General features: G+C 44.9%; 2 protein-coding genes across 2 annotated transcripts in view; one reads left to right on the top strand and one right to left on the bottom strand.

Annotated features, from left to right (window-relative positions):
* The window catches only part of whamm (WASP homolog associated with actin, golgi membranes and microtubules), a 28,173-nt gene extending 21,860 nt beyond the window's left edge, over positions 1 to 6,313 (bottom strand). The window contains exon 1 of the mRNA XM_073032811.1: positions 5,696 to 6,313. Coding sequence (XP_072888912.1) covers positions 5,696 to 6,250 — 555 coding nt within the window. The 5' untranslated portion in view covers positions 6,251 to 6,313. The remainder of the gene's footprint in view (positions 1 to 5,695) is intronic.
* Positions 6,314 to 13,441: 7,128 nt separating this feature from the next.
* Positions 13,442 to 26,015, top strand: part of LOC140718716 (fibronectin type III and SPRY domain-containing protein 2) — a 56,013-nt gene continuing 43,439 nt past the window's right edge. Inside the window, exons 1-4 of the mRNA XM_073032810.1 lie at positions 13,442 to 13,567; positions 14,233 to 15,049; positions 16,490 to 16,585; positions 19,932 to 20,165. Of these exons, the coding sequence (XP_072888911.1) occupies positions 14,291 to 15,049; positions 16,490 to 16,585; positions 19,932 to 20,165 (1,089 nt within the window). The 5' untranslated portion in view covers positions 13,442 to 13,567; positions 14,233 to 14,290. The remainder of the gene's footprint in view (positions 13,568 to 14,232; positions 15,050 to 16,489; positions 16,586 to 19,931; positions 20,166 to 26,015) is intronic.

Here is a 26,015-nt window from a genome sequence, read left to right as displayed (position 1 = left end):
TCTTTTGTTACCTCTTCAAAAAACTCAATCAGGCTCGTGAGGCACGATCTTCCCTTCACAAAGCCATGTTGACTATCCATGAGTTGATTGTACTTCTCCAAATGCTCATAGATCCTATCCTTTCCAGTTGTTTGCATACCACTGACGTAAGACTCACCGGTCTATAGTTCTCAGGTTTCTCCCTATTACCTTTTTTTAAACAAGGGAACTACATTTGCCATTCTCCAGTCCTCCAGCACTGCCCCCGGAAGGATTCAAAGATCATGGCTAATGCTCCTGCAATCTCTTCTCTCAATTCCCACAACATCCTGGGGTGTATCATATCTGGCCCTGGGGATTTATCAATCTTAATGTTTTTAAGAAGATCCAGCACTACTTCTTCCTTAATCTCCACACTGTCCAGCACACAGGCCTGCTCTACTTCAACCTCATCCTGATCAAGATCCTTTTCACTTGTGAATACTGAAGCAAAGTATTCAATTAGGACCTCCCCAACCTCCTCCGCCTCCAGGCACGTTGCCCTCTTTATCCTTTAGAGGTCCCACCTTCGTTCTCGTCATCCTCCTATTCTTCACATACGCATAGAATGCCTTGGGGTTCTCCTTAATCCTATATCCCAAGGCCTTCTCATGCCCCTTTCGAGCTTTCCTAAGTCCTTCCTTTAACTCCTTCCTGGCTACCCTATATTTCTCATAAGCCCCTCCTACTTCCTGCTTCTTATATCTAACATGCTTCCTTTTTCCTCTTGACGAGCTGCCTCACATGTTTCGTCAGCCACGGTTCCCTTTACCTACCATTTTTTCCTTGCCTCAGTGGGACAAACCTATCCTGAACCCAGCTCAAGTGGTCCCTAAACTTCTCCCACATTACTTCTGTGCTTTCCCCTTTGAACATCTGTTTCCAATTTACTCTCGCTAGTTCCTGCCTCATCCCTTCAAAGTTAGCCCTTCCCCAGTTAAGCACTTTACCATTTCGTCTTGATTTTATCCCTTTCCATAGCTGAGTTGTGGTCACTCTCACCAAAATGCTCCCCCACCAAGAGGTCTGTCACCTGGCCAGGTTCATTACCCAGAACTAGATCCAGTATAGCCTCTCTTCTCGTCGGCCGGTCCACATACTGTGTCAGGAATCCTTCTTGAACACACCTGACAAATTCAGCCCCATCTATCCCCCTTGCATTCAGGAGTGCCAGTCAATATGAGGGAAGTTAAAATCACCCATAACTACCACCCAGTATTTCCTGTTCCATTCTAAAATCTGCCTGCTTATCTGCTCCTCGGTGTCCCGAGGACTATTTGGGGGCCTATAGACTACTCCCAGCACAGTGATTGATCCCTTTCTATTTCTGACTTCCACCCAGACTGACTCCGTGGACACTCCTTCTGCAACGCCCTCCCTTTCTATAGCCTGACCAGCAATGCCACTCCCCCCCCCCCCCCTTTTCTACCTCCCATGGCTTTATATGTGGGAAATTGTGTCTCATGAATCTGATTGAGTTTTATCTTTAAAGAGATGACAAGAGGACTGACCTGGGCAGGGCAGTGAATGTGGTTTACGTGGACTTTAGCAAGGCTTTTGACAAGATAAAGCATACTGGGCTGGTGGAATCCAATTGGTGTATCCAATTGGATACAACATTGGCTTGGTGGAAGGAGGCTGAAGAGATGGTAACAGGTTGGAGACCTGTGTTTTTTTTTTCAGTGTTGTGACTGGATCCACTGTCATTTCAAAGCCTTCTATGATGCCTCAAAACAGAGACCTTGTGCAGCATAGCTTGATGGATACAATTAAATATTCCTGTTTCAGCTTGATACAGCTGAGAATTATAATTGCTTCCACAGGCTGTACAGTTAATAAAGATGTCTTAATGTGATTGACTAACCTATTGCTGCTTAAAACTGACGGAAACAATGCCGACTGTGTCTGTACTTCTCACCGGACTCCTCATAGGAAACGTGGCTGCTGGTCTTGGACTCAGGTGTGTTTAATAAAATGAGGTTTTCAACTCCCAATACCGACTAATTTGCTGGTAAACATACAGTTTCTAGTAAATAAAATCGGAAATCTCAGAGCTAAAGTGCTGTATCAGAGAAACATTATGACTGCTTGCATCCCTTTTCACGGAATCCTGGTTAACGCCTTCCATACCAGACACAGCAATTCAGATTTGCAGGTTCACTATACACCATCAGGATAGGACTGTTGAGTCTCTCAAAAGCAGAGGTGAAGCTGTATGTCTCATGATTAATTCTCTTGGTGCACAAATGTATCAATGATGTCCCAAATCTGCTCACCAAACCTGAAATATCTTGTAATTAAGTGCCGTCCATTTTACCTGCCGCAGGAGAATTCTGCGATCATTTTGGTAGTGATGTACATTTCACCTCAGGCCAATGTCAACAGGCTCTGGATTAATGTGCATGAAACAGCACACCCTGTCACCTTCACTATCATATTGGAGGATTTTAACCAGGCCAGCTTGAAAAAGTCACCAAATAATTACCATCAACAAATCACTTGTAGTACCAGAGGAAACAACACACTGGACCACTGTTTCACCACCATCAAGAATGCCAGCTGTGCTATTCCACACCCACAATATAGAAAGTCTGACCACCTGGCTGTACTTCTACTCCCTGAGTACAGGCAGAGACTGAAGACTGCAGCACCAGTACTGAGGACCAAGAATGTGTGGGCAAGGGAAGCAGAGGAGCACTTACAAGACTGCTTTGAATTGGTGGAGTGGACTGTGTTCGTGGATTCATCTCCGAGGCTGGATGATTACACCGCAATTGTTAATGACTTCATTAAACCTGTGTGGATGACTGTGTGCCTAAGAAAGCTTGCTGCACATTCCCAAACTAAAAGCCGTGGATGGAACAGGAGTTTGTCGTTTGCTGAGGGCTAGATCTGTGGCATTTAAGTCTGGTGACCCAGGTCTGTACAAGAAAACTAGTTATGACTTGCGGAGGGCTGTTTCAAGAGTGAAGAGACAATTCTGAGCGAGGTTAGAAGTGACATCAGATGCATGTCAACTCTGGCAGGGTTTTCAGGACATTACTTCCTGCAAAGCAAAACCCAGTAGCATGAATGGCAGCGATGCTTCACTACCAGATGAACTCAACGCCTTCTAGGCCCGCTTTGAAAGGAAGAATACAACTACAGCTGCGAAGATCCAGGTAACCCTGTGATCTCTGTCTCGGACGCTGATGCTAGGCTGCCTTTAAGGAGGGTGAACCCTCCCAAGGCAGCAGGTCCCAATGGAGTAGCTGGTAAGGCTCTGAAAACTTGTGCCAACCAACTGACAGGTGTATTCAAGAACAATATAAACCTCTCACTTTTAAAGTTAGAAGTTTCCACCTGCTTCAAAAAGTCAACAATTATACCAGTACCTAAAAAAAAAGTAGTGTGAGCTGCCTTAATGACTATCATCCAACAGCACTCACATCCAACCCTTGAAAGGTTGGTCATGGCTAGAATCAACTCCTGCCTCAGCAAGAACCTGGACCCACTGCAATTTGCCCATCACCACAATAGGCCTATGGCGGACGCAATCTCAATGTCTCTTCACATGGCCTTAGATCACCTGGACAATATAAACACCTATGTCAAGATGCTGTCTGTTGAATATAGCTCAGTGTCTAACACCATCATTCCCAGAGTCCTGATTGATAAGCTACAGAACCTGGGCCTCTGTGCCTCCCTCTGCAGTTGGATCCTTGACTTTCTAACTGGAAGATCACAATTTGTGCAGATTGGTGATAATATCACCTCCTCACTGGCAATCAACACTGGTGCACCTCATGGGTGTGTGCTTAGCTCACTGTTCTACTCTCTCTATAGTGTTGGCGCGTGGCCAAGTGATTAAAGTGTTCGTCTAGTGACCTGAAGGTCTTTAGTTCAAGCCTTGGCTGATGCTGCGTGTGTCCTTGAGCAAGGCACTTAACCACACATTGCTCTGAGACAACACCGGTGCCAAGCTGTATGGGTACTAATGCCCTTCCCTTGGACAACATCGGTGGCGTGGAGAAAGGAGACTTGCAGCTTGGGTAACTGCCGGTCTTCCATTAAAAAAAACCTTGCCCAGGCTTGCGTCCTGGAAACTTTCCAAGGCGCAAATCTATGGTCTATCAAGACTAAAGGAGGCCTACACACACTCTTTCTATACTGTGTTTCTAAGTATAAGTATAGTTCAAATACCATCTATAAATTTGCTGATGATACAACCATTGTTGGTAGAATCGTATATGGAGATTAGAGGGCATACAGGAGTGAGATATACCAGCTAGTGGAGTGGTGTTGCAACAACAACCTTGCAGTCAGTACGACGAAAGAGCTGATTGTGGAATTCATGAAGGCTAAGTCAAGGGAACAAGAACCAATCATCATAGAGGGATCAGGAGTGGAGAGAGTGAGGAATTCCAAGTTCCTGGGTGTCAAGATCTCTAAGGATCTAATCTGGACCCAACATATTGATGCAGCTATAAAGAAGGCAAGAGTGGCTAAATTTCATTAGGAGTTTGAGGAGATCTCGTTTGTCACCCAAAACATTCGAAAACTTCTACTGATGTACCATGAAGAACATTCTGACAGTCTGCATCACTGTCTATAGGGGGGAGCGGCGGGGAAAGAACTACTGCACAGGACCAAAAGCTACAGAAAATTAGTCAGCTCAACCTTGGGTACTAGCCTCCATAGTATCCAAGACATCTTCAAGGAGTGGTGCCTCAGAAAGATGACGTCCATTAGCCCACTGTTCTACTCTCTCTATACCCATGACTGTGTAGAATTGAAGGACCCTCCCCTCCCCCCAATCACCCAGGGCATGCCCTCTTCTCATTGTTACTGTCAGGAAGGAGGTACAGAAGCTTGAAGACACACACTCAACTATTCAGGAACAGCTTCTTCCCCTCTGCCATCAAATTCCTAAATGGACACTGGACCTATGAACACCACCTCACTTTTTAATAAAATATGTATTATTTCTGCTTTTGCACTATTTTAACCTATTTAGTATACATATATACTTACTGTAATTTATTCTTTCTATATTACCATGCATTACATTGTACTGCCCGTTAAATTCCCGACACATGCCAGTGATAATAAACCTGATTCTGATTTCTAATGATTTATGATTTGGATGGCAATACAATTAACAGAGTAAGTTTGTGTAGTGGACAATGAAGAACATTGTCCAAGTTTACTAAGGGATCTAGATCCATTGGGAAATGGGCTAGAGAATAAAGCAGAAATTTAACCTGTTTGTGTGACAGTTTTATAAGTTAAACTAGAACAGTACCTACATAGTAAAGGGTAGGACCCTGGAAAGTGTTGTGGAACAGAGATCTAGGAGAGCAAGTACAGTGGAGGTGTAGGTAGACAGGGCAATGAAGTTGTCACCACGTGAAGCTGCACCACTGGACAGCTAGGCCGTAACTCAGACATTCCTGCGGATTAAATACCCATCTGATACCACGTCAGTTCCATCCCTCCCTTCATTGCCCCACACACTGTGCACATAACAACCGGTAAACACACACTAGTACCGTTATCTTCTCCAACTCCAAAGAGAAACAGCTACTGGTGGCAGTTTTTTAATGTGGTTTCATGGTAACCAACCTACAAACAGACCGGATGAGCCACTCTGCGCTTCAGCCCACCGTCCCGCCGACTCGAGCTGCCCGCTCCCTACCTTCCTCAGCGCCTCTCGCCCGCTGGTAACCCGTTGCTCTAGACTACGGCCGCGCAGCTCGCTAACGCTCTCAAAGTAGTCGTCGTCCTCGGCCTCGGGGAACAGTGTATCCAGGGCAATGCGGTGGCCGCAGAATTCGACGGCGACACCCAGGTAGGTTTCGAGCTGGCAGCAGACGGTGTCCATGTCGAGGCCGGGCTCGGTGCCTTCGGTCAGAGAGCGATCCGGGAACAGAAGGCCCCACAGGCCCCGCGGCCTCAGTTCGGGCAGCGCCGGGAAGCAGTCCTCCAGGTCGGCGCAGCTCTCCACTAGCAGCCGGTGGATGCCGTGCAGCTCCCGGGGCGAGTAGAGCGCGGCCCAGCTGCCCGGCGACTCGGCCTCAGCTTCAGCCTCGGCATCCCGCGCCTGTAGCGGCCGGCTATGGCAGCTCACCGCGAACATTCCCTCCACTTCGTTCCAGGCCACAAGGAAGCGGAGTCGCGGGCGCTCAGGCTCGGTGAATAGCCCGCTCCGCACTGACACCCAGCCATCCAGACTGTCGAGCCGCTCGTCCATTACGACCGTCAGGCACCCGCCGCCATCGCTCTCACCCAGTGACGCAATTATTTAATGATGTCAATGGGTCGATGATGTAATGAACAAATGACGTGTGATCCATTGGCGTAAAATCGACGATGACGACGTACCGTGGCGTCACATCTCATACCCGGATCCTTCTTAGCGTCACTGATGAGCAGACACAGCTGCCAGCGACTGAGGGCACTTACAGGTATCCACAGCCAATAAGACCATAAGATATAGGAGCAGAATTAGGCCATTTAGCTCATCGAGTCCAGTCCGTCATTTCATCATGCCTGATCCCAGTCAACCCCATACACCTGCCCTCTCACCATATCCTTTAATGCCCCGACTAATCAGGAAATGATCAACTTCCCCTTTGAATATACCCATGGAAGTTGGCTCCACTACAGTCTGTGGCAGATTCACTACTATCTGGCTAAAAAAACAGTCTTCCTTACCTCTGTTCTGAAAGGTCAGCCTCAATTTTGAGGCTGTGCCTTTTAGTTCTTGATAACCCACCAGAGGAATCATCCTCTCCACATCCACCTTATCTAGTCCTTTCATTGTTCGGTAGGTTTCAATGAGTGAGTACAGGCCCAAAGTTGCCAAACACTCCTCATATGTTAGCTCTTTCATTCCTGGAATCATTCTTGTGAACCTCCTCTGGACTCTCTCCATCATTGGAGTGATCCTTTCTGAGATATGGGGCTCAAAACTGTTGACAATACTCCAAGTGTGGCCTGATTAGGGTTTTATGAAGCTCCTTGTTTTTATATTCTATTTCCCTTGAAATGAATGCCAACGTTGCATTTTCTGCCTTTACCATAGACTCAAGCTGTAAATTAACCTTCTGGGAGTCTTGCACGAAGACTAAACCCCTTTTCACCTCTGATGCTTGAATTTTCTCTACGTTTAGATAATAGTCCGCACTATTGTTCCTTTTACTGAAATGCATTATCAAACATTTCCCAACATTAATTCCATCTGCTACTTTTTTACCCATTCTTCCAATTTGTCTAAGTCCTGCTGCAATTACGTTGTGTTCTTAGCACTAACTACCCCTCCACTTATCTTCGTAAAATCCACAAACTTTGCCACAAAGCCATCAATTCCACTATCTGAATCATTGGCCCAATACTGACTCTGAAGAACAGCACTAGTCACTGGCACCCAACTAGAAAAAGCCCCTTTATTCCCACTCGTTACCTCCTGCCTGCCAACTCTATCCTTGCCAGTATGTGGGTCAGCCCACATTACTCTGGGTCATCCGAAGCTGGGCAAGGTCACAGGATGGTAGTGTGCTGAAACAACCTTTGAACTTTTTGCCTGTCTAACAATAATTGCCCACATGCTATGCACATTTGTGTCTGTCTCTTACATGTAGTGGTTGTGTCTGATTCCACCACCTCCTCCGGCAGCAAGTTCCAGATTTCAACAACTCTGTGTAAAAATCTTACCCCTTGAATTCCTCTTAAACTTTCATCTTTGAATAATGCCCTCTGCTGTTGATACTCTATCTACACCTCATAATTTTATTCATTCTGTTAGATCATCCCTCAGCCTTCCTCGCTCCTGTAAAAACAGGCCCAGCCTATCCAATCTCTCCCCACAAATAAAGTCCTCTAATCCAGTCAACATCCTGGTGAATCTCTTCTGCACTCTCTCCAGCACAACCACATCCTTAAGATGGTTTGGTGAGCTGAACTGCACATGATATTCCAAGTGAAATTGCTACATCGATGACTACATTGGTGCTGCTTCCTGCACCCATGCCTAGCTTGTTGACTTCATCAACTTTGCCTCCAACTTCCATCCTGTCCTCAAATTTATCTGGTCCATTTCTTACACCTCCCTCCCCTTTCTCAATCTATCTGGCTGTATCTCTGGAGACAGTTTATCCACTGATATCTTTTATAAACCCACTGATTCTCACAGCCACCTGGGCTATACCTCTTTCTACCCTGTCACTTGCAAAAATGTCATTCCCTTCTCTTAATTCTTCCGTCTTTGCCGCATCTGCTCTCAAGATGATGCTTTTCATTCCAGAACTAATGAGATGTCCTCCTTCTAAGAGGAATAGACAGAGTGGATAGTCAGCACCTCTTCCCCAGGGCACCACTGCTCAGTACAAGAGGACATGGCTTTAAGGTAAGGGGAGGGAAGTTCAAGGGGGATATTAGAGGAAGGTTTTTCACTCAGAGAGTGGTTCGTGTGTGGAATGCACTGTCTGAGTCAGTGGTGGAGGCAGATACACTAGTTTAAGAGACTACTAGACAGGTATATGGAGGAATTTAAGGTGGGGGGGTCATGTGGGAGGCAGGGTTTGAGGGTCGGCACAACATTGTGGGCTGAAGGGCCTGTGATGTGCTGTACTTTTCTATGTTTCTATGTTTTTTTAAAGAAAGGGGCTTTTCTTTCTCCACCATCAACGCTGCCCTCACCCACATCTCTTCCATTTCACAGGCTTCTACCCTCACCTGATCCACCAGCATCCACCAAGGTAAGGGTTCCTCTTATCCTCACTACCACCCCACCAGCCTCTGCATCCAGCACATAATTCTCCTTAACTTCTACCATCTCCAAAGGGATCCCACCATCAAGCACATCTTTCCCTCCTTCCCACTTTCTGCTCCCTATGTGACTCCCTCGTCCATTCATTCCTCCCCACTGATCTTCCTCCTGGCATTTATCCAAGATGTAACCAGGAAGTTAGACAAGGGAGATCCAGTGGATGTAGTGTACCTCGATTTTCAGAAGGCATTTGATAAGGTCCCACATAGGAGATTGGTGGGTAAAATCAGAGCTCATGGCATTGGGGGGAAGATATTGACATGGATAGAAAACTGGTTGGCAGATAGAAAGCAAAGGGTAACGGTGAATGGGTGTTTCTTGGAATGGCAGGTGGTGACTAGTGGGGTGCCACAGGGCTCGGTATTGGGACCACAGCTGTTTACAATTTACATAAATGATTTAGATGAAGGCATTGAGAATAACATCAGCAAGTTTGCTGATGATACTAAGCTGGGTGGCAGTGTGACATGTGATGAGGATGTTAGGAGAATTCAGGGTGACTTGGATAGGCAGAGTGAGTGGGCAGATACTTGGCAGATGATGTTTAATGTGAATAAGTGTGAGGTTATCCACTTTGGGAGTAAGAACAGGAAGGCAGATTATTATCTGAATGGTGTAGAGTTAGGTAAGGGAGAAATACAAAGAGATCTAGGAGTACTTGTTCATCAGTCACTGAAGGTGAATGAGCAAGTGCAGCAGGTAGGGAAGAAGGCTAATGGAATGTTGGCCTTTATTACAAAGGGAATTGAGTACAAGAGCAAGGATATTCTTTTGCATTTGTACAGGGCCCTGGTGAGACCACACCTGGAGCATTGTGTGCAGTTGTGGTCTCCAGGGTTAAGGAAGGACATCCTGGCTATAGAGAAAGTGCAGCGTAGATTCACAAGGTTAATTCCTGGGATGTCCGGACTGTCTTATGCAGAGAGGTTAGAGAGACTGGGCTTGTACACGCTGGAATTAAGGAGATTGAGAGGGGATCTGATTGCAACATATAAGATTATTAAGGGATTGGACAAGATAGAGGCAGGAAATATGTTCCAGATGCTGGGAGAGTCCAGTACCAGAGGGCATGGTTTGAGAATAAGGGGTAGGTCATTTAGGACAGAGTTAAGGAAAAGCTTCTTCTCCCAGAGAGTTGTGGGGGTCTGGAATGCACTGCCTCGGAAGGCAGAGGAGGCCAAATCTCTGGATGCTTTCAAGAAGGAGCTAGATAGGTATCTTATGGATAGGGGAATCAAGGGATATGGGGACAAGGCAGGAACCAGGTATTGATAGTAGATGATCAGCCATGATCTCAGAATGGTGGTGCAGGCTTGAAGGGCCAAATGGTCTACTTCTGCACCTATTGTCTATTGTCTATTTATCCTTGCAAGCAGAATAAGTATTACACCTGCCCCTACACTTCCTCCCTCACTACCATTCAAAGCCCCAAACAGTCCTTCCAAGTGAGGAAACACTTCACCTGTAAGTCTGTTGGGCTCATCTATTATGTCTGGTGCTCCCAGTGTGGCCTCCTGTATATCAGTGAGACCTGATGTAGATTGGGAGACCACTTTGTCGAGCACCTACACTTCGTCTGCCTGGAAAAGCAGGATTCCCGGTGGATACGTAATTTGATTCCACTTCCCATTCCCATTCCAACACACCAGTCCATGACCTCCTCTACTGTCACGATGAGGCTACACACTCAGAATGGAGAAGCAACACCTTATATTCCGTCTGGGTAGCCTCCAACCTGATGGCATGAACATTGATTTCTCGAACTTCCGGTAATACCCCCTCCTCTTCACCATTCCCTATTCCCATTTCCCTCTCTCACTTTATCTCCTTACCTGCCCATCACCTCCCTCTAGTACTCCTCCCCCTTCTCTTTCTCCCATGGCCTTCTGTCCTCTCCTATCAGGTTCCTGCTTTTCCAGCCCTTTATCTCTTTCATCAATACTACCTTGTACCTCTTCCTCTCCTCCCCCACCTTCTTACTCTGACCTCTAACCATTTTTTCCAGTCTTGATGAAAGGTCTTGGCCTGAAACGTAGAACATAGAAATTTACAGAACATTACAGACCCTTCAGCCCACAATGTTATGCCAACCACATAACCTACTCTAGAAATGGCCTAGAATTTCCCTAGCATATAGCCCTCTATTTTTCTAAGCTCCATGTACCTATCTAAGAAGCTCTTAAAAGACCCTGTTGTATCTCCTTCCACCGCTGCCGCCGGCAGAGCATTCCACGCTCCCACCACTCTCTGTGTGAAAAACTAACCCCTGACATCCCCTCAGTGCCTATTTCCAGGCACTTTAAAACTATACCCCTTGTGTTAACTATTTCAGCCCTGGGAAAATGTCTCCGGCTATTCACATGATCAACACCCCTCATCATCTTATACACCTCTATCAGGTCACCACTCATCCACCGTTGCTCAAAGGAGAAAAAGCCAAGTACACTCAATCTATTCTCTTAAGGTACACCCTCCAATCCAGGCAACATCCTTGTAAATCTCCTCTGCACTCTCTCTATAGTATCCACATCCTTCCTGTAATGAGGTGACCAGAACTAAACATAGTACTCCAAGTAAACATCAACTGTTTACGCTTTTCCAGAAGTGCTGCGTGACCTGCTGAGTTCCTCCAGCATTTTGTGTGTTTTGTAAGTGAAATGGAACCAGTGTTTTGTAAAATTGCAATTAAATATTCTATGGCTCAACTTATGATGACCACCATGCCATATGCCTTCTTCAGTAGCCTGTGTTGTCATTTTCAGGGAACTGTGAACATGGACCCCTGAATATCACTGCTCATCAACATTCCCCAAGGCCCTACCATTTGTATATATTGTACCAAAACATCCCAAAGTGCATCACTATCACCCATTAGCAATAAATTCTTTCCACTCCATCCCACTTTCCAACTGATCTGTAGCTTAAGACAACCTTCCTCACACCAATTTTCCTGTCATTCTGTCACATTAATTCAGGCTAAGATCAGTGTGGAGGGACAAGTGGACAAGGGAGTCATGTAAAGAGCGAAAGAGCGATCCCTGTGGAAAGCAGAAAGTGGGGGGGGGGGGCGGCATATGTGCTTGGTGGTGGGATCCCATTGGAGATGGTGGAAGTTTTGGAGAGTTATGTGCTGAACATGGAGGCTGGTGGGGTGGTAGGTGAGGACAAGAGGAACCCTATCCCTGGTAGGGTGGCAGGAGGATGCCATAAGAGCAGACATGTGTGAAATGGAAGAGATACGGTTGAGAGCAGCATTGATGGTGGAGGAAGGGAAGCCTCTTTCTTTGAAAAAGGAGGACATCTCTTTCATTCTGGAATGAAAAGCCTCAACCTGAGAACAGATGCGGCAGAGGAAATGTGGTCAGAGGAAATGAGAGAAGGGGATGGCATTTTTACAAGTTAACAGGATGGGAAGAGATATAGTCCAGGTAGCTGTGAGAATCTGTGGGTTTATAATAGACATCAGTGGATAAGCTGTCTCCAAAGATACAGACAGTGAGATCAAGAAAGGGAAGGGAGGTATTGGAAATGGACCAGGTAAATTTGATGGCAAGGTGGAAATTGGAGGCAAAGTGGATGAAGTTGATGAGTTCAGCACGGCTGCAGAAAGCAGCGCCAATGTAGTCGTCGACATAGGGTAGGAAAAATGTGGGACAATCACCAGTGTAGGCTTAGAACATAGACTGTTCCACGCAGCCGACAGGCAGGCATAGCTAGGACCCATGCGAGTGCCCATGGCTACACCAGCTGTTTGAAGGAAGTGGGAGGAGCCAAAGGAGAAATTATTTAGAGTGAGGACGTTCTGCTAGACAGAGGAGAAGGTTGGAGGAACAACACCCTCCAACCTAATGGCATGATAATCGATTTCTCAAACTTCTGGTAATGCCTCCCACCCCCCCTATTCTTCAACATTCCCCATTCCCTTTCTCACCTTATCTCTTTGCCCAACCATGACCTCCTTCCGGTGCTCCTCCCCCCTTTTCTTTCTTCCATGGCCTTCTGTCTTTTTCATCAATCAAATTCCCAGCTCTTTACTTCATCCCTCCTCCTTCAGGTTTCACCTATCACCTTTTAAATCTACTCCTCGGCTTTTTCTCCCCCAGTCGTGCTGAAGCGACTTGGCCTGAAACATCAACTGTATTTTTTTTCCACAGATGCTGCCTGGCCTGCTAAGTTCCTGCAGCATTTTGCGTTTGTTGCTTGGATTTCCAGCATCTGCGGAATTTCTCGTTTGTGATAAAACTAGGGGCTACCTATTTATGGTGGGAATGAGCAGGAACTTCCTCTCACAAAGTTGTGAAAATTTGTAATTCTCTTCCCCAAGAGCTATGGAGGCAAAGCACTGGTGGAGATTGTCAGATATTTAAACTACAAGGAAGTCAGGAGATATGAGAAGAGTACAGGAAAGTGGTGTTTGGCTCATCTGTGATTTTACTGGAGGGTGAGAAATGTTTGATTTGCCTACTGCTGCTACTGTTTTCTGTTCATAGGATAAATACTTTCCTCAACCTGAACATAGTCCTGAGCTGCTTCCTTAATTGGACTGCGTTCTGTCTGCATTCTCAGGTTGCTCTCTGAGGAGTGGCTTTGCTGAAGGTCATATGTCATCAAGCAGCTAAATATACAGCAGGCAGGCAAACTGCCTGAGCTGGTGGGAGAGAAAGGACTGGAGTGAGGAAAGAGCAGGGAGCCTACAGAACATGGTTTAAAGAACAGTCTGGGATACTTATCTCTGAACAGGTACAAATGCTGAGCCACTTAGGTTTTCTGTCATTCAGTCTCTGAAAAGCAATCCGTCATTTGAGAAGAACAACTGCAGCTTAATTCTAGACACGTCCCCCAATGTTCAGTTTCCAATGTCATGCCATTGCTAGGTTTTGAGATCATTTTCTGTTTCCAGAATGTTACCTTCTTTAACAAAGGCTCCTGAATATTCTTGCTCTCCTAGTGTGAATGGTGGTTTGAGCAGATCCTTGAATCTTTCCCTCCCTCCACCTGGTAATCTCTTGCTCGGACAGAGCTCAGAACAGTGTTTCTCTTTTGGAAACCTTGTGTCAGCTGAGAATAGTATGGCCTGTCTAAAGTAACCAGTGGAGAGTGGGGAGAACCTCAGTGTTGGGGATGGGAACTTGGTTCACCTGTTTTTCCAGTTTGGAGGGCTTTGGGGAGAGAGCATCAGTAGTACTTTTCCAGTGTTCTGGCACCTCAATTATTTCAATATGCACACGTACACAATCTGCAAATCCTGTGAATTAATTTGAGGGATTTTTTCAACACTAGAATGTTGAATGCTTGAAGTAATCTATTGAGAATTTATTAGTGATAATGAGATGTAAACACTGTTAAGAGCAAGACGACTGGTAAATGTGGAGTTGTTTCTGAACTTGTCTGTTTCTATTTCCTAGCTTCTGTAGGACTGCGGGGAAGTGAATTCAGGATGAAGCTCCTGTTTATATAGAAAAGATGGAGAGCCAGGAAACAGCAGACAAAACCAGCATTCTGGAATCAAAAACTGATAGTTCCTCAAAGCAGCACACAGGCGAGCGAGCTCCACTCTCCCCAAGGGCAGAGGTCGGAGGAATTGCAGAGGGGGCAGAACCTGAAGGATTCCAGTTCTATCACATGGACCTCTATGAACCCAGGGGACGTTTGGAGATTTTTTCAGACAAACAATCAGAAGCTGGAGCAGACGATTATCATCCATTGGCCCTGCAGGATGCAGCAGCAGGTGCCCCTCATAATGAAGAGGGGCCAAAGGCAGAGCTGCTAAGCTTTGGTAGCTACAGAGGCGACTATGGCTGCCCGCCTTCTCCAGAAGCAGAGTTTGGTACTAGTCAGAAGTTCATAGAGTTTTCCAACAATTTCCCTGTGGATAAACAGTTTGATCCATTCCAGCAAATTGTTGATTATTCTGAAAGTGCAAGTCAGTACAGTGAAGGGCTGCTCAGCCCACGGTCAGAACCAAGTGGTCTTGAAGAATCTGAGGCAGAGATTACCACAGTCCAGTGTGAAGAACATCTGGCAGAAAGGGTCAGAGCTCTCAGAACACTTAGAAACACGGAGTCAGAACTGGAGCCAGATGATGAGGAGATTGTCCAGGACTCGATCCCGGATATTTATTGTCGGTCATGTGATATCCCTATCCCCGCTTTTGAGAAGCTCTTTGGATTCCATAAACACCATAGCGTGATGCCATTAGCAGAGGGTGCATCAGTTGCCAAGGTATGCATAATAAAAACATACCACAGTACTGAGGATCTGTGACTGCTCAGTTGCTGAGGTTATCACTAGTAAGGTTTCCTGTAGCTCTCCCAATTGGAAAGGGGCGGTAAGCAGCAGCCCATGAGCTGTAGCTGTTGGGTGGAATCCATCTGCTAACTTGGCTACAAAGCATCCAAGTGGTGTGATGAAATATTGTGTTGTTGAGTGGAGGACAAAGTGGTTTACTTGACTGGCAACTATCCAGAGACAGGTTTATTATCACTGTTTTACTTGTTGTGAAGTGTGTTGTTTTGCTGTGGCAATACAGTGTAAAGACATAAAATTACTATAAACTACAAAATAAATAAATAGTACAAAGAAAATGATAACAAGGTAGTGTTTATGGGTTCATGGTCTATTCAGAAATGTGAGGTAGAGGGGAAGAAACTGTTCTAGAATTATTGAGTGTGGGTCTTCAGGCTCTTGTACCTCCTCTTTGATGGTAGCAATGAGAAGATGGCATGTCCTGGGAGATAAGGGTCGTTACTTCTTGTTCATGAAGTTCACAATCAATTCCTTGGTTGTGCTGATGTTGAGTGTGAGGTTGTTGTGATGCCACTCAACCAGCCAATCTATCTCAGTCCTGTAAATATTCATTTACTCCTGTTCTGGCTGAAGTGTGTGGCTTCCACAAAATCTTATGTAACACTCACCCAATATCTACCAAACTCTGGAAAGATAAAGAGGAAGTTGAAAAAGTGAGGGATTATTCAAAACTGTAAAGATATTTATGCTAAAAGTTGGCTTTGGCTGGGATGTTCAATTAGAGGAGGTAAATGAAAGCTATGGAGGTAGTGCAGAGAGGGGCTTGCCAGAGTGTACCAGAGTGGCTGCAAGGATGAAAGTTTAGAGTTAAGTGAAAAGACCAGGGAAACTGTTCTTCAGGCCATGAATCCTAAGAGTAGTTACAATAGACATGAATGGTTAGGCAGAGGAAGAGTTTCTAGTGCTTAAAGGTTCACTAATGTGAGGTCACAGACAAAAATGATAATTGGAAGGACCAAACACAAGGTGAGGAAAGAAAAGCAGAAAATAATGGACATATTCAGCAGATTGTATCCCTGTGAAGAGAGAAACAATCCCTATTTCCATCAGAACGAAATGAGAAAGTGCTTCCTCTTTAATTAAGAGTGGCCAGGGTTGAAGTGAATTGTTTCGTTTTGTGGTGGTTACAGATTCAGTGATGGTGTAGGCATGGGGAGATCTGAGGACGGGGTTAACTGAATCACTTTTCAAAAGAGGCATGTGGTCGTGATGGGCTCGCTGAGCAGCGTGTGACCTCTGACGGATGTGTGACCCTTGACTCGCTCAGCACTGTGTGACCCCTGACCTGCTGAGCACTGTGTGACCCCTGTTTCCACCACTGAGGTTTCTATCCCTGACATTGTACTTTTTCCCCAGCTCGAATGTCAGAACAATCTGAAGAAACTGGAGAACCAACTAATACAGATGGAGACATTTTCTAATCACCTGGAGGAAATCTTTGTCACTGTTGAAGTAAGTGCTTTTCTGTTCAGAGCCTGCTCAACAATGTCACCTGCAATGGCCTCACTCTCTGCTTTGTTGTTGTACATAACAGGAAGGGTGCACTCACTCATTTAAAAAGGACAGTAGAGATAACACAGGAAATTATAGGCGTGTGAGCCTCACATCAGTGGTAGGGAAGCGGGTGAAGAGAATTCTCAAGGATGGGATTCGCTGACAATTGCTAAAGTATGGGCTCATTAGGGATCATGAGAATGGCTTTGTGTGGAGGAGGTTATGTCTTGACTGATGATTAATGAGAGTAAGGCAATGGATATCCTCTAAAAGTTCCTCATTGCAGAGTGATTAAGACTTATGGAATCCATGATGAAGATTATTCAGAATTAGAATCAGCTTTAAAATCACTGACATATGTCATGAAAGTCCATTAAGACTTGACAGATTGGATTCAATATTGGCTTGGCCATAGAAGACAGAGTGTAGTGGTGATGGTGTTATTCTGAATGCAGTTCTATGACCAGTGGTGTTCTGAATGGATTAATGCCTGAACTCTGTTGGTTGCAAGTTGTTTGAGGAGGCTACCAAGAAGGCTGATGAAGGAAAGGAGGTGGATGATGTCTACGTGAACCTTAGCAAGGCCTTTGACAAATTTCAGCATGGGGAGCTGGTACAATAGATTAAAGCACTTTGCACTCAAATGTGGTAGCCAATTGGATCCAACATTGGCTTAGTGGGAGAAGCTAGGGAGTGGTAGTAGATGGTTGTCTCTCTGACGGGAGGTCTGTGACATGGTGTGCTACAGGTATTGGTGCTGGGTCTATATTAATGACAGAGGTGTTAATGTAGTAAACTGATTGAGTAAATTTGTGGGCAACACCAAGATTGGTAGAGTAGTTGATAGTGAGGAAAGCTATCAAAGCTTGCAGTGAGATGTGGACCAGCCAGAAAAAAATGGGCTGAAAAATGACAGATGGACAAAAGAGAACAAACCAAGGTTTAGGAGTTTCACAGTGAACTGCAGGGCATTGAGGAGTGCGGCAGAACAAAGAACGCAGATCTATAATTCTTTGAAAGTAGCATCACAGTAGATGGGATCATTAAGAGAGCTTTTGCCACATTGGCCTTCATAAATCAGGGTATATAGTACACGAGATGGGATGTTCTGTTGAAGTTGTATAAGACATCAGTGAGGCCTAATCTGGAGCATTGTGTGCCGTCTGGTCACTGATCTACAGGAAAGATGGCAATAATCTAGTCACCGACCTACAGGTAAGATGTCAATAACACAGGAAAGCGTGGTGGGTGGAAAAGGTAGGGGACTGAAGAGTAAGGAATCTGATAGGAGAAGAGAGAGGATCATAGGGAATAGGGAAGGAGGGGACCCAGAGGAGATGATAGGCAGGTGAAAAGAGTTAAGAGGCCAGTGTGGAGAATAGAAGAAGAGGTGAGGGGGGAGGGAAACATCTTTTTTCCATCTTTTAAGGAGAAATCTATATTTATACCATCAGATTAGAATATAAGGTGTTGCTCCTGTACCCTGAGGGTGGCCTCATTATGGCACAAGAGGAGATCATGCATCAATGTGTTGGAATAGGAATGGGATTGGAATTTAAATGTTTGACCACTGGGTGTTCTGCTTTTGGCAGATGGAGCAGATGTGCTTGACAAAGCGATCCCCCAAGTTGTCAATAAGATTGAAAGAGTGCAGAAAAAAATTACAAGGATGTTGCCGGGGCTTGAGGCCCTGATTTATAAGGAAAGGTTGAATAGGTTAGGACTTTATTCCCTGGAGTGCAGGAGAATAAGGGGAGAATGAGATATACAGAATTATGAGGGATATAGATAGGATGAATGTATGCCGGCTTTTCCCCTTCAGGTTGTGTAAGACTAGAACTAGAGGTCATAGTTCAAGGGTGAAAGGTGAAATATTTAAGGGGAATCATCTTCACTCAGAAGATGGTGCAAATGTGGAATACTGAATGTGAAATACTGAGTCTTTTAGGTAGGAGGGGTACATTTAATTCAGACAATACAGGCTGTTCAACTTCTCCCCAGAGTCTTCATTCATTCCACCAGTCACCTGGTGAATGAGCTTACAAATCCCTGACAACTTACCTCATGCCCTTTCCTTGGACCTTGTCTGGAAGCCCTGCCTGATCTGTCCCATTAGTGCAGACAGCCCTCCAATAACTCTCCGAAGTGACCATCCATCGCCAGTGAATCCCAGCAGCTGCTTGGCCATAAAGGACTTGACAACTGAACCCAGTTCTGTCTCTAGGTGACACTTACACTGCAATCACTGCATAGTGATGAGGAAAAATCCCACTCACCATCTGAATTGCTGATGTTCTGTAGTTGACAGGCTCAGATACTCACACTTACTGACTATACTCAGAGTTCAGTGAAGCATTAGCCAGGAACTTGGGAAGTAGACTGGGAGTGGCTGTTTAAAAGGAAACGCACACCCGACATGTGGGAGTCATTTAAAGGTCAGCCGGTTAGAATTCAGGAGCAGCATGTCCCTGTACGGATGAAAGGACAACAGGATTCAACAAGACACATCATAAGTTCTGTAGCATTTTCAAGTTTCTCTGAAGCACAGTATCAGAGCCATTTCTTGTGTTTTACCCATTGCTGTCCCACAGAGTCTGCTACTGAACACTAACTCATTTGCTATCTTACCCAATTCTGCCACAGACCTGAATAAAGAATTCTGGTGATCTGCCTTATGTTTTTCTGATGCACTGATATCCATCACCTTTCTTAGACTAATTTGTGCTTGAACAACAAGCATGTGATGGAGGCTTTGGAGAGATTGCATAAAAATGCTGCCTGGTTTGGAGGACATGAAGGAGAGGTTGGAGAAGTTGAAGAGACGGGCTGAGAGGAGAGTTGGCAGAAGTTTATAAAATTATGTGACGCATAGATAGAGTAGACAGCCAGCATCTTTTATTCCCAGGATTGACATATCTAGTACTGGAGGGCATGCATTTAAGATGAGGGGGGAGGGGAAGTAGAAAGGTGATGTGTGGAGGCAGGTTATTTTTACAGAGAGAGTGGTGGATGCCTGGAAGACTCTGCCAGAGGTGGTGCTAGATCCAAAGCATTGAATTGCTCCTTAGATTGGCACTTGAATACACAGGGAAAGGAGGTATGTGGTCGATGTGCATCTAAAAGGGAGTGGATGAGTTAGGAGTCATTGATTTAATGAGATCAGAATAACATGGTCAGCCAAAGGGCCTGTTCCTGTGCTATACAGTTGTGTGTTCACAGGAGAACATTGGTAAACAGGAACATGTGTTGTATGCCGTGTGTTCAGGAGAACATTGGTAAACAGGAATGTGTTGTGTGTTCACAGGAGAACATTGGTAAACAGGAACACTACCTTGAGCTGCAGTATGATGATTTGATGCAGTGTTTGGTTCAGCGTTTCGAGGACAGGAGCCAGGATCTGCAAGAGCAGAAGAACCTGAAACTCGAGAAGTTGTACGATTTGCTGGTGAGCTGTGGTCACAGCATGGATGGCTACAAGCAGCTGATGGAATCCATTAATACGCTCTTCCAAACTGAAGACAAGCAATCCTTCCTGAAGGTGACCTCACAGATATTTCTGTAACCCTCATTATTTATTTATAGATCCTCACTCTGGCCTTCTGACCTTCTCATTCTCACTTGGGTGTTTTCCCAGCATTTCCAGTGGGTGCTCTGGAATTGCAACTGTGTCATTCTCTCTCAGAGATCCTTAGGATGGGAATACAAACATGCTCAGCTGTTCAAGCCAACTCATCAGATCATGGTTTATCTCCTGGCTTTCACTTTTCTGCTTCTTCCCTACCTGTGCTTTCATTGCTCTTTGACAAAGGAAGTTCCAGACCTCATCCCTCTCAGGACCAATGTTTTACCTCATCTCTGACTTAACCCAGTGAGCCCTTACCTTAAAGCATCTGATTCCTAATTCTGAATTCTCCACAAGAGAAACAGTCGTCCCCACATCACCCTGTTCAACCAAATCTCTTCTTGCTCTTCTAAGCTCCGGTGGATATAAGCCTACCCTGTCCAACCTGCCTACATAAGAACTTAAGACCATAAGACATAGGAGCAGAATTAGGCCATTTGGTCCATCAGTTCCACTCCACCATTTCATCATGACTGATCCAATTTTCGTCTCAGCCCCATATTTCTTCATGCCCTGATTAATCAAGAATCTATCAACTTCTGCCTTATGAGGAAGAAGTATTCTAAAGGAAAGATGACACAACCGTCTGTGTTCAGTTCTGGTCACCTCACTAAAGGAAGGATGCGGATACTATAGAGAGAGTGCAGAGGAGATTTACAAGGATGTTGCCTGGATTGGAGGGTGTACCTTGTGAGAATAGGTTAAGTGAACTTGGCCTTTTCTCCTTGGAGCGACGGAGGATGAGAAGTGACCTTATAGAGGTGTATAAGATGATGGGAGGCATTGAGGCATTGATGGGAGGCTTTTTCCCCAGGGCTGAAATGGCTAATACGAGGGGGCATAGTTTTAAGGTGCTTGGAAATAGGTACCGAGGGGATATCAGGGGTAGGTTTTTCCACACAGAGTGGTGAGTGTATGGAATGCACTGCCAGCGGTGGTGGAAGTGGATACAATAGGGTCTCTTAAGAGTCTCTTAGATAGGTACATGGAGCTAAGGATAACAGAGGGCTATGTGGTAGGGAAATTCTAGGCAGTTTCTAGAGTAGGTTACATGGGTGGCACATTGTGGGCTGAAGGGCCGGTAATGTGCTGTAGATTTCTGTATTCTAAATATACCCAATGTCTTGACCTCCACAGCTGCCTGTGGCAATGAATTCCACAGATTCACCACTCTAGCTAAAGAAATTACTCATTTCCGTTCTAAACAGATGCCCCTCCTATCCTGAGACAGTGTCGTCTGGTCTTGACACCCCCACCATAGGAAACATCCTGTTCACATCCACTTTATCTAGGCCTTTCAGCATTTTATAGGTTTAAATGACATAATCCCTCATTCTTTTGAATTCCAGTGAGTACAGGCCCAGAGCCATCAAATGCTCCTCGTATAAGTCTTTCAATCCTAGAATAATTGTAAATATCCTTTGAACCCTCTTCAATGTCAACACATCTTTTCTTAGACAAGGGACATAAAACTGCTCACAATTCTCCAAGTGAGGCCTCACCAGTACTTTATAAAACCTCAACATTGCTTTTATATCTAATCCGCTTTTACATCCTTGTTTTTATATTTTAGTCCTCTTGACCTGAATGCTAACATTGCATTTGCTTTCCTCACCATCGACACAACCTGCAAATTGCCCTTTTGGGAATCCCGCACAAGGCCTCACAGGTCCCTTTGCACCTCAGATTTTTGAATTTTTCTCCATTTAGAAAATAGTCTACCCTTTTATTTATTTTACCAAAGTACATGACCATACACTTCCTGACGTTGTATAACATCTGCCACTTCTTTGACTGTTCTCCTAATCTAAGTACTTCTACAGCCTGTCTGATTCCTCAACACTACCTGCCCCTTCTCCTATCTTTGTATCATTCACAAACTTGACCACAAAGCCATCAATTCTGTCATCCAAGTCATTGACATATAACATGAAAAGATGCAGTCCCAATACAGACCCCTGTAGAACACTACTGTTCACCGGCATCCAACCAGAAAAGGCTCCTTTTATTCCCATTCTTCGCATCCTGCCAATCAGCCACTGCTTTATCTATTCTAGTATCTTCCCTATAATACCATGGGCTTTTAGCTTGTTAAGCAGCCTCATGTGTGGCATTATGTCAAAGGCCTTCTGACAATCCAAGTATAAAACATCCACCAATTCTCCTCTGTCTATCCCGCTTGGTTTTTCTTCAAGTAATTCCAACAGATTTGTCAGGCAAGATTTTCCCTTGAGGAAACCTAACTTCCACAATTGGCACCATCATCTTCCCAACCACTGGGGTGAGACTAATTGGCCTATAATTTTCTTTCTTCTGCCTCTCTCCCTTTTTGAAAAGTGGAGTGGCATTTGCAGTTTTCCAGACCTTAAGAACCATTCCTGAATCTAGTGATTCTTGAAAGATCATTACTAATGCTGCCACAATCTCCAACCACCTCTTTTCAGAACCCTTGGATGTACACCATCTGGTGCAGGTGCCTTACCTACCTTCAGACTTTTCAGTTTCCCAAGCACCTTCACTCACTGCTGCCTACTGACACCCTTGAACTTACAGCATCCTGCTAGTGGCTTCCACAGTGAAGACTTATTCAGTTCATCTGCCATTTCCTTGTCCCCCATTACTACCTCTCCCACATTATTTTCCAGCAGCAAGATATCTACTCTCACATCTCTTTTACACTCTATGTGAAGAAACTTTTGACATTCTCTTTAATATTATTGGTTAGCTTGCCTTCCTAGTCCATCTTTTCCTTCTTTATGACTTTTTTAAAAACTTGCCTTCTGTTGGTTTTTAACAACTTCGCAATCCTGTAACTTCCCACTATATTTTGCTGTATTGCATGCCCTCTCTTTTGGTTTTATGTTGACTTTGACTTCACCTTCTCTTGTCCTGCATCTTCTGAAATGCCCCCAGAAACTCCAGCCATTGCTGTTCTGCTAGTGTTCACTTCCAATCAATTTAGGCCAGCTCCTCACTCATGCTTCTGTAATTCCCTTTACTTCAGTGTAATACTGGTATATTTGACTTAGTTTCTCCTTCTCAAAATGTAGTGTGAATTCTAACATATAGATAGATAGATAGATACTTTATTCATCCCCATGGGGAAATTCAACTTTTTTCCAATGTCCCATACACTTGTTGTAGCAAAACTAATTACATACAATTAACTTAACTCAGTAAAAAAAATATGATATGCATCTAAATCACCATCTCAAAAAGCATTAATAATAGCTTTAAAAAGTTCTTAAGTCCTGGCGGTAGAATTGTAAAGCCTAATGGCATTGGGGAGTATTGACATCTTCATCCTGTCTGAGGAGCATTGCATCGATAGTAACCTGTCGCTGAAACTGCTTCTCTGTCTCTGGATGGTGCTATGTAGAGGATGTTCAGAGTTATCCATAATTGACCGTAGCCTACTTAGCGCCCTTCGCTCAGCTACCGATGTTAAACTCTCCAGTACTTTGCCCACGACAGAGCCCGCCTTCCTTACCAGCTTATTAAGACGTGAGGCGTCCCTCTTCTTAATGCTTCCTCCCCAACACGCCACCACAAAGAAGAGGGCGCTCTCCACAACTGACCTATAGAACATCTTCAGCACATATTACGATCCCTGGCCCCTGAGGTTCCTTTACTTTAAGTTCTATAATCAATTCCAGTTCATTGCACAACACCCATCCAGAATAGCTGATCCACTGGTGGGCTTAACCATGAACTGCTCTAGAAAGTCATCTTGTAGGCACTCTACAAAGTACCCCCTCTTGAGATCCAGCACCAACCTGATTTTCTTAATCTATCAGCATTTTGAAATCCCACATGACTACTGTCATATTGCCCTTTTGGCATGCATTTTCTATCTCCCATTGTAATTTGTAGATCACACCTTTCCTCCTATTTGGAGGTCTGTATATAACCTCTATCAGGGTCTTTTCCCCTTGCAGTTTATTAGCTCTACAACAATTCTACACCTTCTGACCCCATGTCCCCTCTTTCTAAGGAATTGATTTCACAATTTACCAACAGAGGCACTCCATCCCCTCTGCCTACCTGCATGTCTTTTTGATGGAATGCATATCCTTGGATGTTGAGCTCTGAGCCATAATCTTCTTTCAGCCATTATTCAGTGATGCTCACAACGTCATACATGTCAATCTGTAACTGTACTACAAGTTAATCTACCTTATTTTGTATACTGGGTGTATTCAAATATAACAACTTCAGCAAACACGAGGAAATCTGCAGATGCTGGAAATTCAAACAACACACACAAAAATTTTCAGAAGGCATTTGATAAGGTCCCACATAGGAGATTGGTGGGTAAAATCAAAGCTCATGGCATTGGGGGTAAGACATTGACATGGATAGAAAACTGGTTGGCAGATAGAAAGCAAAGGGTAGAGGTGAGTAGGTGTTTCTCGGAATGGCAGTAGAATGACATCTTGGCTGTAGAGGAAGTGCAGCGTAGATTCATGAGGTTAATTCCTGGGATGTCTGGACTGTCTTACGCAGAGAGGTTAGAGAGACTGGGCTTGTACACGCTGGAATTAAGGAGATTGAGAGGGGATCTGATTGAAACATATAAGAATATTAAGGGATTGGACAAGATAGAGGCAGGAAATATGTTCCAGATGCTGGGAGAGTCCAGTACCAGAGGGCATGGTTTGAGAATAAGGGGTAGGTCATTTAGGACAGAGTTAAGGAAGAACTTCTTCTCCCAGAGAGTTGTGGGGATCTGGAATGCACTGCCTCGGAAGGTAGTGGAGGCCAATTCTCTGGATGCTTTCAAGAAGGAGCTAGATAGGTATCTTATGGATAGGGGAATCAAGGGATATGGGGACAAGGCAGGAACCAGGTATTGATAGTAGATGATCAGCCATGATCTCAAAATGGCGGTGCAGGCTCGAAGGTCTACTTCTGCACCTATTGTCTATTGTCTAAAATGCTGGTGGAACACAGCAGGCCAGGCAGCATCTATAAGGAGAAGCCCTGTTGACGTTTCAGGCCGAGACCCTTCGTCCACCAGCATTTTGTGTGTGTTGTTATAACAACTTCAGTCCTGTTTTCAGCGCCCTTTTTGATTTTGTCCCTCTCTTACATTGCAGCTCATTGTATTGACTGCAATTTTGTCCTATCAATAGCCTCTCCTTGCTAGCATTGTCACTACACACTGCTTCAGTTTGTAAACCAACTACCCTATCCTCAGCCTTATCACTGCAGTTCCCATAAATTAGTTTAAACCCTCCTGAACAGCCCTAGCAAATCTACCACAAGGATATTAGATCCCTTGGGTTCAGGTGTAACTCAACCTTTTTGTACAGGTTGTACCTTCCCTAGGAGAGATCCCAATGATCTAGAAATATGAACCCCTGCTACATGCACCAGTTTCTCAGCCATGCATGCATCTGCCAAGTCACCCTATTCTTATCCTCACTGGCACATGGCACAGGCAACAATCCAGAGATTCTCAGCTTTTTATCTAGCTCCCTAAAATCTCCCTTCAGGACCTCCTCACCTTTCCTACCTACATCATTGGTGCCAATATGTATCATGACTTCTGACTGTTCACCCTTGCCCCTGAGAATGCCATGGACATGATCCAGGACATCCCTGACCCTGGCACCTGGGAGGTAATTTACCATCCAGATGTCTCTATTGCTTTCGCAGAATCTCATCTTACTGTGGAATCTTCTATCACCATTGCAGTCCTCTTCACTTCTGAGCCACATCACTAGAGTCAGTACCAGAGATCCAGTCACTGAGGCTACACCT

The sequence above is a fragment of the Hemitrygon akajei genome, chromosome 30, assembly GCF_048418815.1.
Source record: "Hemitrygon akajei chromosome 30, sHemAka1.3, whole genome shotgun sequence".
Lineage (NCBI taxonomy): Eukaryota > Metazoa > Chordata > Chondrichthyes > Myliobatiformes > Dasyatidae > Hemitrygon > Hemitrygon akajei.
The sequence above is the reverse complement of the archived record's forward strand: the minus strand, read 5'-3'. Positions and strand labels throughout refer to the sequence as shown.